General features: G+C 37.4%; 1 protein-coding gene across 2 annotated transcripts in view; it reads left to right on the top strand.

Annotated features, from left to right (window-relative positions):
• LOC145688108 (KICSTOR complex protein SZT2-like) overlaps positions 1-18,438 on the top strand; it is a 373,764-nt gene that overhangs the window by 72,792 nt on the left and 282,534 nt on the right. For both annotated transcript variants that reach the window (XM_081761856.1, XM_081761857.1), the window contains exon 19: positions 1,144-1,309. In XM_081761856.1, the coding sequence (XP_081617982.1) occupies positions 1,144-1,309 (166 nt within the window). The remainder of the gene's footprint in view (positions 1-1,143; positions 1,310-18,438) is intronic.

The raw sequence follows: 18,438 nt of genomic DNA, 5'->3' as shown, positions 1-18,438 counted from the left end.
TACAATTAGTTATTACACTTTAACAGAATGTACGGTCAAGTTAAGAAGTATATAGGTATTACATAATGACTTTTGGTAGCCTCTTCTGAATGAGTAGATTAATGGAATTATATATTCAAGAACATGGTATCATTGGATCGGAAAGCATGCTTTAACCAATCCATACATTTCAAATTATTGATACCATAGATTGTATCCGAGGATTTGGAGGGGAGTGAATGAGAATAGTTATAATTTTTTGTCATCTTAACAGGTTCAAGTAAAATATTTCAAGAAAAGTCCTTTTCATCTTTTTATAAAACTGACTGTATATACTATAATATACAGTCTAAAACAACAAACAATATATAAATAGATAAAAAAAAATATCACTAATAATATAATTTTCACAAGGAGGGCAGAGCTTTCATTGTTGACTAAGCTATTACGTTAAAAGTTTCAATCCATTTATATCTTCATATTTCAACAAGACAAGACGTGTTAGTCGGTTGTACAAAATAGCTACTGAAGTGCACCAAATAAATATAACCTTATTATGTGCCATCAATCAATAATTTCCTGTTCTTGGTCAATTTATTTAGGAAGTCTAAAATGCCCTATTTTCACTTTTCTGTCGTTTATCAAATTCGAATATTTCATATTATTGTTCCATTACAATTCATACTATTATTTCGGAACAAAATCTCTAAATAATTATAGAGACGAAGGAAAACAATACTTTCGGAAGTAGACTTACAAAAAGGGAATTCGAATTGTAGGAGACATTAAAACCTGTTGATACGGTTATAATCCCCGCATGCTTTATGTTTCATTTTGGAATTTTGATTCAGGTGTACCCTTTGCGGAGATAAGGCTGCTGTTTGATGAAATATTTAAATTAACTAAGCTTATATTTGCACATGTAGTTCAAATTGATATATGTAGATTTTTTTTTTTTTTTTTTTTTTTTTTTTTTTTTTTTTTTGTATTTTGTGTTTTTATCCGGGAAACAACAGAACACCCCCAGGCACATAAGCTACAGTTTTATTTGTTATGACAAATCAGTTGGTTCTAATTTCTCAATTTCTTTCTAAGTTTATTAATAAATCTGTACGGAATAAGGGTTTAACTCTTCTTTCTTAATTCATTTTTTGACATTTTTAGTGGCTCGGATGATGAAGGCACTGATGAAATCGAAACCACTGAGCCTGAAGGGGAAATGCAAATTATAACTGAATGCTGGATAGAACCACAACATGGCTACGTTGTAAATAGTCCACATGAAAGGCAATTCCTAGATGGTATGACGTACGAGAAGTTGGCTGATGTGGTGAGTACTGCTCTTATTTTCCGAATCATCAAGTAAATTGTGAATGCATAGTAGTAGTCATAGTAGTGGAAGGGAAACAACGTTTCTTTTTCTCTCTTTTTATATAGTGTCTGAGACGTTATTATGTTTCTGTGTGAGAACGTCATCGTACGAAGACCTTTGAAGAAGGAACCATTTTGGTAGCAAGGAGACAAAAGAACAGTTACAGTCACGGTGTTCTTTTTATCATTTTGTCCGTAGAACGTCGCTTATCGTGAAAGGCTTCTGACGGTATCACTTGTATCTTTCTTAAGGCTGAAACGAGGGTCTTTAGGCCAAACCGCTTTGCCAAGGCGTAAACTGATAGTAATTGTGCAATTTCGTTAACAGTTGAATGCATAAGCTACAATACTCCGATATCATATACTGTACATGCAAGTGCTCGCCCCAAATTTTTGAAATTATCGTGTATTTGTTGTCGGGAGAACTTTTATCTTGTCAGAAAGCGATTTGCTGTTATTGTGTAAGACACATAGATGATTTCTGTTTTTGTACCTTCTTTATATCGATGACCATCGATAAACTGCATTATACTGTAGAAAAGTTGGCTACTTCCTGCACGTCCTGTCCTTTCATTTAACTAAGGATAGTAACTTCCTTTGCCTTTTTTGCCACGCCTGCGTTGCTTTCCATGATACAAGGAACAAAAAACACCCATGTGGTATACCACAACTCCATATGACACTATTGTTTATTTACCAGGTGATATAACTATTTTCAGAATATTACGTAATCACCAAAATTTACGTCTAATTGTCTAGAAGAGGTGCTTAGTACTTAAAAGTATTTTAATTGTAGAAGCTGCGATCAGAACGAATATGTCGATGTACAGCACTTTACGTTGAAAGGTGTAATTGTGTCCTTGAATATTATTTATTTCCGCCTTCGTGGCCGGAAGAAACCTCTATAGTTCATAATACAAGAGACCTTCTCCTATCGCTTCTTTTTCTCGAGTATGCATACAATATACCTGAGTATTTTAAAGACCTTCAGGTAGCATTTAGAAATGTGTCTACATGTATATATAAAATAATATAATATTGTATGCGAAAGTAATTTATTCGATGTAACTTCCATTGATAGTCCAGAAAATTCGTTGCAACATATCCAGCATCGCGTATCCAACTGCAGCGCTGATTAGAATTTTGATCTCATCTGTGCTTCATAGATAAAGGTTGAATGAAATAAAACAAAAATTTTAGTAATGATACAAAAACATGGATCAAAATATTGCGATCTAAGCCAATAATTACTTTTTTGGATCAGGGGCCACAAAATTTTTGAACGACTCCTAAATCGAGTTTTCCTATTTTCTACGGAATAAGCACATTATACTAAGTTAAGTGATAGTTTGGGTTTGGCTACACTGAAGTAGTTCTCCAGATATAAGGCGTAAAAAAAAATTGATTGAAATATTTTTGAGGTTTCGGATCAGGGGCCACAAACGGCCCCTAAATCGAGTTCTCTTATTTTCCTCGGAATAAGCACATCCTACTGAGTTAAGTGATAGTTTTGGTTTGGTTACACTATATGTAGTTCTCCAGATATAAGGCGTACGAGAAAATTTTTGATTGAATGAAATATATTGGATCTTGGATTAGGGGCTACAAAATTTTTTGAACGACACCTAAATCGAGTTTTCGTATTTTCTACGGAATAAGCACATCTTACTTAGTTAAGTGATAGTTTAGGTTTGGCAACACTGTATGTAGTTCTCCAGATACAAGGCGTACAAGAACATTTTTGATTGAAATATATTTTATCTTTTGATCCAATAAGAAAAATTCCAGACGTCGAACCTTGATACGGGTAACTAATTGGTCTTCCTCACTTAGTCCTCCGATATGGAAAATATTCATCGATAAAATTTCGGACGTCTATGAGGTAGTGAAGGAATCATCATCTTAATGGAAGTCAATACGTCCTACATGGCCATGTTCGATTAACTATAGACTTGGAAAATGTCGGAACACATCCGAAAATATTATATCGTATATCCACAGAAGGTATTACGGATGCACATATGGAGGTCAATATCGTGGAATATTTCGCGTGCTTTTTTGTTGCTTGGTCTTGATTTGACTACTAACGTGAAATAGGGATTCTAAATTAAAAATTATGTGTTGTCCAATACCTCTTCGTCTCCTGTCTGTTCATCGTTTATGCATGATGCATTTGCTGGTTTTGAAATGTAAGCCAGTTGCGCCCGTGACTACAGAACTAACTACTGCAGCATTACGCAAGTCATACTTAATGTATCTTGTTAGAAAATAATTGAGGCGCCTAGTATCAAAAGCCGCCACATCCATTATTTTTTTAACGAAATTGAATTATATATCGTGTGCTATATGTTTGATCTAAAGGAACTTCATGAAACAGTATTTTGTTTGAAAACTCGATATATCTTACTAAAAAAGTAATTCAAATATGGGACTTTATATGTGTGTATATATGGAGGATCATTACACGTTTTGCAGATTACTCGAAACTAAGCTAAATTGATTTGGCGGATTTTGATACTAGACGCTTCAATTGGTTGATTGGATTTTAACGTCGTTTTTCATCACCAAGGGTGTTTGAGTCGGAACCTACTGCGTGGCATAGTAGACCACTAGCGAACAATGTTTAAAGTGGGATTGGGTCTGGTAATGTACGGTTGACCTCTCACGTAAGAAGAGGTAGTTCCGTATTGTTTGAACGCCCCTACCGAAGGAAGGGTGTGGGTGTCCCTTCTAATGGTGGCTTACACGTACCGTTGGGATTCGGACAAGTAGCTTTGCTACAACGTGTACGTGGTACCTAAACACGCTAAAGATAGGTAGCCCCGTATTGTTTGGGCGGGCCTACCAGGGAGACACGGCTCCCAAATAACAATGTCTGCCTTTGAGCAAACGGTCTACATCAGTCATTGGCGCTGGTAATGTACGGTGTACCTCTACCGTAATTAGAGGAAGTCCCGTATTGCTTGGACGACCCTACCGGGGGGGGGGGGGTGTCGGATTCCTGCCTGCGGGGGGACCAAACGGAGGTGGGGGAGGGGCCAAACCCAGGAATCTGGGTAACGGCTCTGATCCTGATAAAGGAAGGAAACTCTGTAGGATGGGCCGGCACCAAACTCAAATGGTGACTTCACACGTACCATTGGGTCAAGGATGAGATACGGGAGTATCTCGACGTGTGCGTGGTACCTCTACACGACAAGGCGGTTGCCAGTTGAACGATAGAGGTAGGCAGGGCCGGGATTGAACAAGCCCCCTCGGGCATTGCCTGGAGCCCCGGATTTGTGTTGGACTCTGACGGGCTGTGGTCATACCGTGGGATTCGGTAGCTTGTGGGAGCCAATCCCAGAAATCTAGGTAACAGTGAACACGGGCGGGAGGTGAGCTTGCCTTATAACGCTCGGGCGCCATGCCTGCAGAGCATGCTCTCCATGCATGCAACTAAGCGTGGCAATAGTAGACCACTAGCGAACCTATGTTTAAAGTGGGATTCGAATCACTATTCGGGTTTATATCCGAGGCAAACTTTTCCACCTAGAATTAAATCCAGGCTCAGGCGCACATAAATTTAAGCATGTTTACCACTTGACTGCAAAGTGGTACTTTTGCTAGAAAATGATATGAAATGTGTAAGTGTTCTTCTTCTGTAATCTTCTTACGAAAAATGGGCGTAGGTCAGATTGCTAACCGAGGACCATAGCTCAGAAATTGATAGTTTTTCTATCAAAGTGCATAATTTATGACGCTTCGGAAATTGTTAACTATAACTACGGGATCTTTTCATACAAGTATTGCTTATTGATTTTTAACTGTATTTTTTTTTTCTTCTAATCAAGATACGTATTTATTGTTTCTCTCAAGAATCTGATTCAAATTGCAGCTTTCAAGGTGTACAGTCATATACTGATCGATACAGAAAAGAAACAATGCATTTGGGGGGGAAAGGCTGATTTCCAACGAGATTATTTCATTAGAGGAAATTCAAACAGTTGCATCGTTTGTTACAGAGATATCCAAAATGTTTGTCATATTATCTTCAATATTTTTAAGTAAGAATGTATTCGTTTTATATTCGTTCTTTTCTATATTAAGTGATATAATGGCATAGTTATGTCTCGAACTTTGTTCTCTGTTCCGTTTGGAGTTAAAACTACGTATTTTGTTGATTCCTTACAAAAATACATTACATTAATATTTAAATTAGCCTACATTTAGTATAAAATATAAAAGCGATGTGGGCAAAAGTGGCAAATGTATATCACCTAACTAAAATTCGCCATGCTGGCTGCTAATTGCTTTCCGTGTGCTATAACGCTAGATACTTTAATTGTCGGAAGCCTACTGTATTTTATTAATGAAAGGAAAATCTTGAACAACTTTAGTTTATCACAGAAAGAGAAACAGACCTAAGTACGTAACTATATTTTTTACGAGTTTTCCTTTTACTGACCATATCAAAAAAGAAAGAAAGAAAATGTAATGGAAAATCGAACGTGGAAATACAGGGTCATAGATGAGTACGAAATTCACTAAATGATACATACACAATAGGGAAATAAAGAAAAGCACCGTATTTTTAAAGCAACACTACTTCCTGCTGGCTTTTTCTTTAGTGTGTGTTTTTTTCTGAATTGCAAGGAAAAAAAAAATACGTTTAATTTTCTCTTAATGTTTCATGATATACAGCGAGGCTAAAGGAGACGGTGATAATGAGATGGATGATAATAGTGTAATGACGATGGAAGAAAACGGAAGAACCCGGAGAAAACACACGCACACTATTTTCGTCCACCACAAAACCCACTTGGCTTGAGCTGGGGTCAAACCAGGGACCCCAAACGCCAGAGGTGAGCGCTGTACCACTGAGCCACCGCGGCTCTCCACGTGTCAGTTTTGTTCGTTATAATTCCCTCGAGAGCTGTACTATATTTAATTAAATAATGAGGTGGCAGAGAGTTATGTGTACGTATTATCATCCACGGTCAGCAGGAAGCTACTTTTTTTCTTTTTTCTTTTTCTTTCTTTCTTTCTTTCTTTTTTTTTTTTTTTTTTTGTGAAAGATAATACAAATTCTGTAAGCTTCTCGATAATTCCATTTTCCCTGTGATGTGATTATTGATATGTGCCAAAGTTCTTTGTTTAGTATTTGAACCCTAAAAAATGATCTTTTAATTGATAGAGATGATTATTAAGGCAACATGTTTAGTGCTTTGTCCAGCATTTGTGTAAAAAAAAAAAAAAAAAAAAAAAAAAAAAAAAAAAAAAAAAAAAAAAAAAAAGTTGAAGCTTAGCCATTCTATTAACAACACAAGTTTTGGTAAACAAGTTCAGAAATATAATTGTCAAGACTTAAAATTAAAAAAAAAAAAAAATGTGTTGGAAGATAGCAGTTATCTAAAGTAATGTGTAAGGAAGATAGGGTGTATCAGCATTCACCTGCTACGGTTGATTTTATTCGTTTGATTGCAATTTCCGGTGTGTAAAATTAAACAAGTGAGAAGCACACTGTGAAGCAAGTGAACAGTGTTTGCATATTGAAACAGTGAAATTTTGTTTAATAAAATTACGCGCGAAATCTATTTTTAAGAATTGTTGATACGATTCGGTTGATTGATTTAATAATCCGAATTTAGTCATTCACTGCACCGAGGCTAAATGGGACGAGGATTGCTAATTAAAATGAGATCCAAATCAGTACTTAGGTATATATCCGATAGGTATAGGCACTTCCACCGGTATTAAACAGAGAACCATGTCCTCAGGAAGCAAGTATGCTAACCATTTAGCCATTGATGAGTATTTGGTTAGGATCGTCTAATGTAAATAGCTGTGTTCATAAAACCTAGCTACCACCTTTCATTGAAAGTGTTTGTACTCTTATCTGCTGCTTAAATAAAATAATACTAAACAAACATACGTCTTATTCATGTGCCAAAATCGTGGTACAAACCGAACTTCTAAAATGAGCAAACCATTTCTTATAATTATGATTTTAGAAGATTTCACGAAAAGTATACCTGATCAGTTATTATTATTATTATTATTATTACTATATGATTGTAAGGTATACGTTTCTGAACAGGTTCAGTGTTATGTATACTCAACACAAGCCATGCTAATAGAAGCAATACGAGACAATTTTGGTTAGTACATTGCACTTTTTGAACACGGGATGCCGCTTGGGTCACTTGTAGTTGGAACCTAAGAGAGTAATTTAAGAAGTGGCGCCATTCGAAATTTTCCTTAGGACCCAAGATGGCGTCTGTTTTCCAAAATGGCATCCTCAAATCGAAATTTCGTTAATGTTGCCTAATTATATAGTGTTTGGAGTCATTCAAACATATTTCTGACTCGTGGAACACGAATCCGAAGTCGAATTAAGGATCAGACATCAAAGTACACCAGATTATTAGGCCCTATCTTCTTCTTCTTCTTCCTCTTTTCTAATGTATAAAGCTACATGAACTAACTAACTGACTGACATAAAGATTACTTCCGATTGACACAGGAAGTTGAAATTTTGCATATTTATTATTTCAGAAGAGAAACCTATATCTATCTATTTGTCTGTCTATTTATATATCTATTTATCTATCTATCTATCTATCTATCTATATACATATATATATATATATATATATATCGGGTGTCAAAAAATTCCACCGACAAACTTTGGGAGGTAAATCCTCTCATACGAAGAAACAAAAAGTCTTAGTAAACATGGGTCCGGAAACGCATTGTTTCGGAGATATAAGGCGCCGAAACCGTGGAAAATGAATCTTCAAATGCGTATATTTCAGAAACTATTCAACGTAGAGGGTGCGGTTTAAAAACTCACCAACGAAGTCATACCTGCTCTTGTTAAACATGCATGTTTCATAAACTTGCAATGCCTGCTGAAGGGATTCCCCAAAGGAGAATAGGGATTCCCGGATAATCTGACGAGTGAAGATGGCTCGAAAGGGGTATGAATGGACGACTTCCTCACCCGTTAACAGTACTTCCTGGTACCAAGACGATAACTCAAATGGATACAAAACAATGGACACTTGTATACCTGCTGTGTGTGGTTGCATAACTGCCACATACGGATGATGCCCAATAATGAAGTTCGGAATATGAAGTACTGTGAATATGCAGTCGAAGGTTCGTAGTGAGGCACGTGCGGTGTTGCTACAGCATAACACACTAAGCAGAGTGATTGAGAGCTGTTGATACTAGATGCAAACCCGCTATCAAAATGTACATAAATTATCGTGGACAAATGTATGTTAAATATGCAGCATTGTGGAGTATAGTATTAACATACATAGGAAGCAGCTGACAAATGATCTCCTGGTAATAGCGATAATGTGATTCGCATATTAGTAGCATAGTTAGTGCCGTGCAGTGCTGTAAAGCATAACCTCCAGGCACACAAATAAAATACACAAAGCACAAAGACAGAAGAAGACGAGTCAATGTAGGAAATGGTGTTTGTAATTCACTTGTACCTTACAACGTCACGAAATCTACTAAAAATGTGAACCATTGACTTCAATACACAAGAGATAGCGTCGAAGCACTTCGTCTCGCACACTAGGAAAAACGTCGTGGTTAACACGAATTCTTGTGGAAGCCTCGACAATGTGGCCCACAAGGTCCAATTCATTCTCCACTGGTGTCTGGTAGACCAACTCCTTCATGTGTCCCCATAGGTAAGATCAATAGGTGTCATATCCGGTGATCTAGGAGGCCATGCTACAGGACCAGCATGCCCGATCCATCGATTCCCAAACATATCAAAGTACATTTTGAACACGCCGCGGCCGATGGGGTGGACCTCCGTCATGCTGGAACCACATTTGTCGCCGGACTGCAAGGGGGATATTTTCTAGCAGTTCCGGGAGTACCTCTGAAAGAAACACACTGTAAGTATGCATGTTCAGTCGTGGAGGTAATACATAAGATCCTACTAAGACATTATTCACTATACCGGCCCACACATTAACTGTGAATCGTTCTTGATGACCTCGGCGAAACATTGCATGCGGATTGTTTGCTGCACACACATGCCTATTATGAGCATTGTAACATCCGTCACGAGTAAAACTACTCTCATCTGTGAACAAAACATGCCGCGCGAACTGCGGATTCTCCACACACTGCCGCAGGTACCATCGGGCAAATCGCACACGTTTGGGATATGGATAGAAATGTTCTTCATGTAGGACGTTCCACACTTGCTGGTGCTGAACATGCAACACGGCCCGCGTGCATGTTGAGGGATTTTGTTCAAATTGTTCCAACACATTCTCTTCGAATGCTGGTGTTCTCACTGTTCGTGGTCTACCTGCATCAGGCCGGTGAATATGTAAGGAACCTGATTCTCGCAGCTGCCGATCAATTGACGTAAATGTAGTGTGATGGGGGCACCGTCGTTCTGGAAAACGTTCTCTATACAGTCTTTGTGCCTCCCTTGCATTTCCCAAAGCTGCACCATATGCCAGATGCATATCACTTAATTCTGCCCAAGTAAACTCCATTTCCCACTACGATGTTTTATAAAGCACAGACAGTAAGCACTGCACACAAGCACAGTCGCTTCCAGAATGCACGTCAGTCTTCGGTAGACTAGCTTCTTTAGGTGCTCGTCTGTCATATGGCTTAGAGTCGAATCCCACTAACAGCATGACTCTGTTAATCAATGTTTATTTTATCTCTTCTATCGTATTTTTTTTTCCTATATACAGTTTTGGACGTAAGAAAAACGCTATGTACTGTCATTTCAAGGACAATGTCTCTTTGTTGAATATTCTGGACTCAGTTAAAATTATCGTGTGAAACTGAAATACCTCTTACATGTTTTAATATTTAAAGAAGACCAGAAACCCATTTCCTTACACACAGTAAAATGATAATCAATGTTGTTTTTGTTTTTCAAGGTCGACAATACCCTCCAGAGTTCGACTGCGTCTGCATTTAAATGCAGCCTAAATCTGTTTACATTATGAGAGTTAATGACATCCGACGACTAAAGTTCAGACACAAACGCAGGCGATCTTGCGGTCAGAGCGTTTATAGAGGTACCATCTTGGCATTCGACTTGTGAAACTAAAGAAAGCCACTCAGAATGGTTGAACAAAGAGTGGCGAATCTAGGGTGGGGTCGGGGGGCCTTGGTCCCCCAATTTTGCTGCGTTACTAGAAAATCACTAATGTCATAAATACTAAAACGCAGTCCAAATTACGTATTTTACATAGCAAAATACTGACCTCCTCTCCCCCGCCAGTTTTTACTTTCAAGATCGGCTACTGAACACAAGGATCGTACCCGGTTCTCTCTACACTTAATCTACTCTGGTTGCTAAATTGGAATAGGCGTATAGATTTGAGGCTCCAGCAGTTGCATTGTAAGCAAAAATAAACATGAGAAAAGTATGACGTTATGATTATTATTTTGTAATAACGTCCCCGCCTTATAGACCTAACAAAATGGACACGAAGACAATCTTGATGTAACTTTAAATGGAGGAATAAACACAAGATATAAAATATGAAGGTGGTTTATTGTTCTGTTTACATATTTTGGAATCCGTTAACACGAGCGTCTTGGGTACCCGAAGAAAAAACGAAACCGTAGCAGGACTTACGTTTAATTTAACGAGCTAAACGAATTCATTTAGATATCACATTCGCGCACTACAGTATCATTCAATTGTACGTTTATAACAATTGTTTATTGTTTGATTGTTTATTTGTTAAAATGTTCAACGTCCCTTTTCAGCAGCGGCGCCATATGGAGACAGGACCCAAAGTTTCAAATGCGATCCGATCCATCTCTTAGTTGTTGAGTCCAAAGCTTGGATTCTCAGTGGGGATTGACTCCGCGACACGGCGCGCCAACGTGCAACCTTGTTTTCTGTTGCTTCCTTGCTTATCCACGTAACGGTGTAACAACTGAAAGGAACAAGTACCATTGAAATCAGGTAGATGGTTGCAGACTTATTAAGATAATGCATATGATTTCAAATCACAAATCTCTTGTACATTTAATCAGATCATTTATGTAATGTACTTAATATTGGGTCTCGTTCATTAGTGACATTCACTGAATTCACTAGACATAACGATATTTCTAGCCATTGCTAAACATTACGCATATCTGGAAATGTGCTGACTGTATTCGCTATCGTGCTATGTGGGGGTTTTCTTTGCATCAACTGTTTTCACAATTTCAAGCACTCTGCTTCGTGTTATGCTGTAGCAACACCGCACGTGCCTCACTACGAACCTGTGACTGCATATTCACAGTACTTCATATTCCGAACTTTATTATTGGGCACCATCCGTACGTGGCGGTTATGCAACCACACACAGCAGGTATACAAGTGTCCACCATTTTGTATACGTTTGAGTTATCGTCTTGGTACCAGGAAGTACTGTTAACAGGTGAGGAAGTCGTCCATTCATACCCCTTTCGAGCCATCTTCACTCGTCAGATTATCCGGGAATCCCTATGCTCCTTTGGGGAATCCCTTCCGCAGGCATTGCAAGATTATGAAACATGCATGTTTAACAAGAGCAGCTATGACTTCGCTGGTGAGTTTTCAAACCGCACCCTCTACGTTGAATAGTTTCTGAAATATACGTCTTTGAAGATTCATTTCCCACGGTTTCGGCGCCTTATATCTCCGAAACAACGCATTTCCGGACCAATGTTTACTGAGCATTTTTGTTTCTTCGTATGAGAGGATTTACCTCCCAAAATTTGTCGGTGGAATTTTTTGACACCCTGTATATATATATATATACGAAAGAATTGCCATGTTTTTTAAATTGGTAGCGGTACGCCCCATACAACCCAATTTAATTAGCATACTGTACGTTCCTTTTGAACACAAGTTATCGTTTGGCTCTCTTATAATTGAAATCTAATAGAGTAATTTAGGAAGGGGAGCCAGAGCAAAATTTCCCGTAGGATTCAAGATGGTGACTGTTTTCCAAAATAACGTCCTCAAACTACGATTTCGTTAATATTGTATTTGGAATTATTCACACATGACTAGCGTGGTTTAAGGTTTAGTTAAACATCAGACATCAATAAACGTCGATAGTCTGTTGCAGAACCAGAAGTATGTAGGTTATTGAATGAATTCAGTCCTGTGGAATGTGAAAATTTGAATAGAAATCACGAACAGTACGGAGCATACCAGAAAATGTTTGAGTGATATATATATATATATATATATATATATATATATATAAAATATTTTTTTTCTTTTATGCAAGAAAGTTTCTGTGAATTCTGAAACCCATTTTTGAGAAACACTATTGATCTCATTGCAATTGACAGCAGATTGATAGTACACAAGGAAGGTGTTGATACTACCTTAAATACGCTTGAAGTTGATGGCAGAATCATCACTTTTCTGAAAGAAAGGCTCACTAATAAGCATAAAAGCATTTTGGAGCCTTTGAAAAAGTTAACTCTAAATCTTCACAGTAAAACCTCCGATTAAGCAGCAAAAAACGGATAGATTTTTGCAAAATTATTTATTGCTCGTCAGAGCAGGAACATGGATCTGGATCGTTTCTTTTCACACAAAAATCATACCTGTCCACCATTTTTTTTTTTCGTTTAATGGACACTTACGTACAGGAAAGAAGAGTGACCTGACAATTATTCTGGTTGACGTGATGGAACCAGCAGAATTCAGTGGATATTCTAACGGAGTTGTGTATGGCGGTGCAGCCTTGATACACGGTATGAAACCACATACCTTAAAAACTTTCGGACAATATTGTGAAAAAAGAGTTTCTGGACAGTTTGTTACAAAATACTCCTTCTATATCTGCCACTCGTATTGATTTGGTATGAGACTTATATAATACTAATAGCTTGACGAGTTCAGTTAGGCAGCAAAGAGGAACCAGTACACGCCGACATGTAAAACCAGAAGCAAAAGTTCCGCGTAACTGTAATAACTTTCTTCGAAGTACTAAAAATAAGAAATAACTGTTCATGTTTGTAGCAAATTATGCACTGCATAATTTTGGTCGCATTCATGTTGTCACAAACTTTCCTGTAGAAATCCTAACTATATATAAAACTACATGAGCTGACATAAATTATTGAGCACTTCCTGCAGGGCTACAATGATTAAATTTGATATGATTATAGCTTTTCGGGACAAACCCACAGGAAAATTGCTAAAAGTGAATATTTTTAATTTTTAGAGAGTCTAAAGAGGGGATGAAGAATTTCCCCATGTTATTTAAATGAGACTTTTTCTGGACCTATAATCTCATGTTTTAGGTACTTAGAATTGGAATAAAAACTTCAAATTCGGTATGCTTGTACGTTTTCGTTAGCTTTACCTAAGTAAATCATCAGAAATGAAAATTTCTAACCGTAAAGTGGTTTTATGGGGAACTGAAAAATCTTTCCAATGTTATTTATATGGGACGTCTTCTATACCCCAAAATGTTTAGGCACTTCCGGCAAGATTAGAATGATGAAATTTGGCATGATTGTAGCCTTCCAGGACTAACCGACAGAAAAATTCCAACTTTAGAGTGGTTTTATAGGGAACTGAAAATTTTTTCCATGTTATTTATATGGGACATCTTTTACAGCCCCAAATTATTGAGCACTCCCTGTAGGGCTAAAATGATTAAATTTGACATGATTGTGGCTTTTCGGGACAAACCCACAGAAAAATGCCAGAAGTGAATATTTTTAATTTTTAGGGGTTCTAAAGAGGGAATGAAGAATTTCCCCATGTTATTTAAATGGGCCTTTTTTTGTCGTATAATCTCATGTTTTAGGTACTTTGAATTGGAATAAAAGCTTGAAATTCGGTATGCTTCTACGTTTTCGTTAGCTTTACCTAAGTGAATCATCAGAAATGAAAATTTGCAACCGTAGATTGGTTTTATGGCGAACTGAAAAAATCTTTCGCATGTTATTTACGGTGTATGTGGGACGTCTTCTACACCCTAAAATGTTTAGGCACTTCCGGTATGATTAGAACGATGAAATTTGGCATGATTGTAGCCTTTGAGAACTAACCGTGAAATAATTGCCAAAAGTGAATATTTTTAATTTTTCAGGGGTCGAAAGGGAATGAAGAAATTCCTATGCTATTTAAATGGGCGTTTTCTTGGGATACAAAATCTCATATTTCAGATAGTTGAGATAGGAAAAAAAAAAAAAAAAGAAAGTCGGTAGAATTCCGCTCCGCTGCAGCTGCCTTTGTCCCCACTTTGAACTCGTATTGCATACACGCCCTTATGACGCTCTGTGGAGGTCTCATTCACTCTGTTCTGACGCAAGTTCACAATGTAACTGAACTACCATAACCAGGTAGTATGCTGCACATACGCAGAACAACAGCTGACCTTCGTCTTATCCTCATTCGCATTCAACTCACGGTGGGAGGTCCAATTGAACACAGATCTCCACAAAAGCGACAGAACTTTCTTGCTTACCTTTATAAATTAACAGAAATAAAAAATTCCAACTTTGGTGGGGTTTATTTATAGGAACTACTTTTATATCTCAAAATTATTGGGCAATTTCTTTAGAATTACAATTATTAAATTTGGCATGTCAAAGGAAAATTGCCAAAAGTGAATATTTTTAGTTTTTAGGGGATTTTTGAAACGGGTATTACGGAACGTGTTTGTTACAGTTGCTTTATATTTTGTATTCTTGTTGATCCCTTGTTAAAATGCACGGTTATTGTTACCTTAAGTTATCATTATAGCGGTTGCTGTTAATTGTTTAATTTTATTTAATGTTATTTGTTTTAAACAGTTGTGCACTACATATCAAATCATACCTCCGATAATTGTAATCGTTCCGAGGACAAGAACCTGCGCTCTCTACACAGCGCATCATTCGCATATGAGCATGAATCTCCTTGACATTCCTGGAAACATCTGTACATGTTCATTACAAACAAAAGTTATAGACGCCGTGATAAAAATTGGCAAATGATACTATAAAAGGGAGATTTTTTCAATATCTCGGACCGTTTGCAAGATTTGAGCCTACTTCCGTTTGAAGTTTCTAATTCATGTATGATAAGTGTATTCTTTCTTCTTGCATTCAGTATGTAATAAGCAAACAGATTACATACACAATTAATTACAATGTCAGTTATAGATGGTGTTCAATGGGCAAAACACTGCAAAAATAAAAGTTCGTCTTAGACTGCAGAAATGGTTATCGCTCCTTTTCAATTATTTGGGCATAAAACAAACGTCTGAGACATATACAACCCCAATATACAACGATGTGGTGTTGCAATGCATAATGCTTAGGATATGATGCTTTTTTTTTTTTTTTTTTTTTTAATTTCAACACTTGCAGTGTACCCGTAAAAATGTAATAAAGAAATAACAATTATACCCAGGGAACAACACCATTGGACTTTCATTTCGGAGTATGATACATGTCTGCTGCAAAAATTCCTTTTCACTTATACTTGATAGTAACATAAGAGTCTACGCAGAAAGAAATCCCTTTAAGCTTCTTTATGGAGAATGCTTGGTGCCTGTCCAAATACAAATCATATTGAACTTCATTTTCACACTATGATACGAACCTTCCCAGACACAAATACCACTTACGCTCCAGTTTTTTTTTAGTATACGAAAGACATGACGAAGCAAAAGCTTTCATTCAAAGGAGTATGCGTGTAGCAGGATACCACAGGGGTGGTGTGGAAATACTACAAAGTTACAAGAAAAAGAATCGACCTTTGTCTTACAAATATGCAAGAGTTATGGTCGAACAAAAATCCCAGATTTCTTTTTTGAAAATTATAAATAAGAAAAAAAAAACCCTCTGAAAATGAGAATCCAACATCATCATTCATTATATAATAAGTCGATAAATTGTGGTTGACAAAACAAAGGTTGATATATAAAAAAAAATGTGAGTTATTAAGCAGAGTATTAAGGAGCAAAGGATGATAAATATGAGATCTGGGGATGTTGGGCCGATTTAAGGAAACATTAAGAATAAATGCACGAACATGTGACATGCGAGGCCGTAGGCCGAGCAAATACGGGGGTCTGGGGGCGAAGCCCCCAGCTGGCCAAAGGCTAGTAGTCTAATCTAAAACCCAAGAAACACCCTTAGCTGGTGGTTTGTACGGAAAAATGGAAGAAGCAGATGGTTGAGTGATCTTGCATGTACGCGATATGGTCTGCAATTGAATCAAAATCGTCCTTTGTGCTACCAGTATCATTCTTTCATGCCTTAAGATCCATGGAATTGACAGAAGTTGAGATTTTGTCTGGATCTGGCAGGAAGAAAAGATACTTGCCTGTACACTGCACAGCGGAAAAATTGGGAGAAGAAAACTGTTGCCTTACTTGGTTTTCACGCATTTATCGGTTGTGATACTGTTTCGGCTTTCAGTTGTAAAGAAAAAACCCCGAGTGAAAAACTTATGAGGAAGTAACCAAGGCTTTCATTGCCATCTCCAATCCGATGCGTGCAGTGCAGCCCGACGTTAGTCAAGTCCTGGAACGCTTTGTAGTAATTCTGTATGGTGGGTAGCCCTTCGGGTTCAGACTGTTAACACAGCACGCAAAGACCTATTCGCGACCAGATCAAAATCACTGACAAGTCTTCCTTCTACGTCTAATGCTCTTGCACTACACACTCTTTGAACCGCATACCAAGCTGGACATATATGGGATCAGGCAGACATCATCATCATTGATTTGTCATCTCCAGCTGACTGGGGAGGAACAAATCAAGATGAAGAGTGGACTCTGCAACTGACAGTACAACCAACGGTTTGGCAAGCTAGAAGAGAACTAATAAAATGTGGATTCAAGGAGAGAGATTTATCAAGTAAATGTTCCTGCAAGTTCGTTGATGTGACATGTACGCTAATGTGGTCTAATTGCAGAGGTAAATGTCGTACTACGGAATGAAAACAACAAGTTATTTCCTGTTTGTTCTTGATTTTATAATTAGAAAGATTTACATTCACAATAGGCTTTATGTAATTTCAAAATAAAATTATACTTTTGGTTTGTATTGATATTTGATGTTTAACTAAACCTTAAACCACGCTATTCATGTGTGAACAAGTGCTTGGGGTCTTGGGTTCGATCTCAGCCCTCGCCAAGTGAACTTTGTGGTGGACAAACACCGTGTGCGTGGGTTTTCTCGGGGTTATCCCGTTTCCTCCCACTTTCTTCATTCCACCATTTCATTCATTACTCATCATCACCGTCTCCTTTAGCCTAACCGGCATAACCGTGGGACGTAAAACTCACAGATTTCATTTCATTTTCATGTGTGAACAACTCCACATACAATGTAATTAGACAATATTAACAAAATTGTGGTTTGAGAACGCTATTTTGGAAAACAGTCGCCATCTTGAATCCTAAGGGAAATTTTGCTTTGGCTTCCCTTTCTAAATTGCTCTATTAGGTTTCAATTATAAGAGAGCCAAACGATAATGTACAGTATGCTAGTTAAATTAGGTTGTATGGGGCGTACCGCTACCACTATCTATTTAAATTACATGGCAATTTTTTGTATATATATATATATATATATATATATATATATATATATAGCTCTTACTATTTTACTATTGGTTTCTCTTCCGAAACAATAAATATCCAAAATTTCAACTTCCCGTGTCAATCGGAAGTAGTGTTTATATTATGTCACACAGTCAGTCAGTTCATGTAGCTTATATACCTTAGAAGTAAAGAACAAGAAGAGAGGGGCTAATAATCTGGTGTACATTGATGTCTGATTCTTAATTCGACTTCAGATTCGTGCTCCACGAGTAAGAAATATGTTTGAACGACTCCAAACATGATTTAATTAGGCAACATTAACGAAATTTCGATTTGAGGACGCTATTTTGGAAAATAGCCACCATCTTGGATCCTAAGGGAAATTTTGAATGGCGCTCTTTCTTAAATTACTCTCTTAGGTTCCAACTACAAGTCACCCACGCGGCATCCCGTGTTCAAAAAGTGCAGTGCACTTGCATGTACCGTCTCTACTATGCGTAATGTGCTTAGTAACTGAGATGCAAAGGACATACTTATCTTGTTGATA

This window comes from Thermobia domestica, chromosome 6 (assembly GCF_964235325.1).
Source record: "Thermobia domestica chromosome 6, izTheDome1.hap1.1, whole genome shotgun sequence".
Classification (NCBI taxonomy): domain Eukaryota; kingdom Metazoa; phylum Arthropoda; class Insecta; order Zygentoma; family Lepismatidae; genus Thermobia; species Thermobia domestica.
Note: the sequence above shows the minus strand (reverse complement) of the source record. Positions and strands in the feature narration are given on the sequence as shown.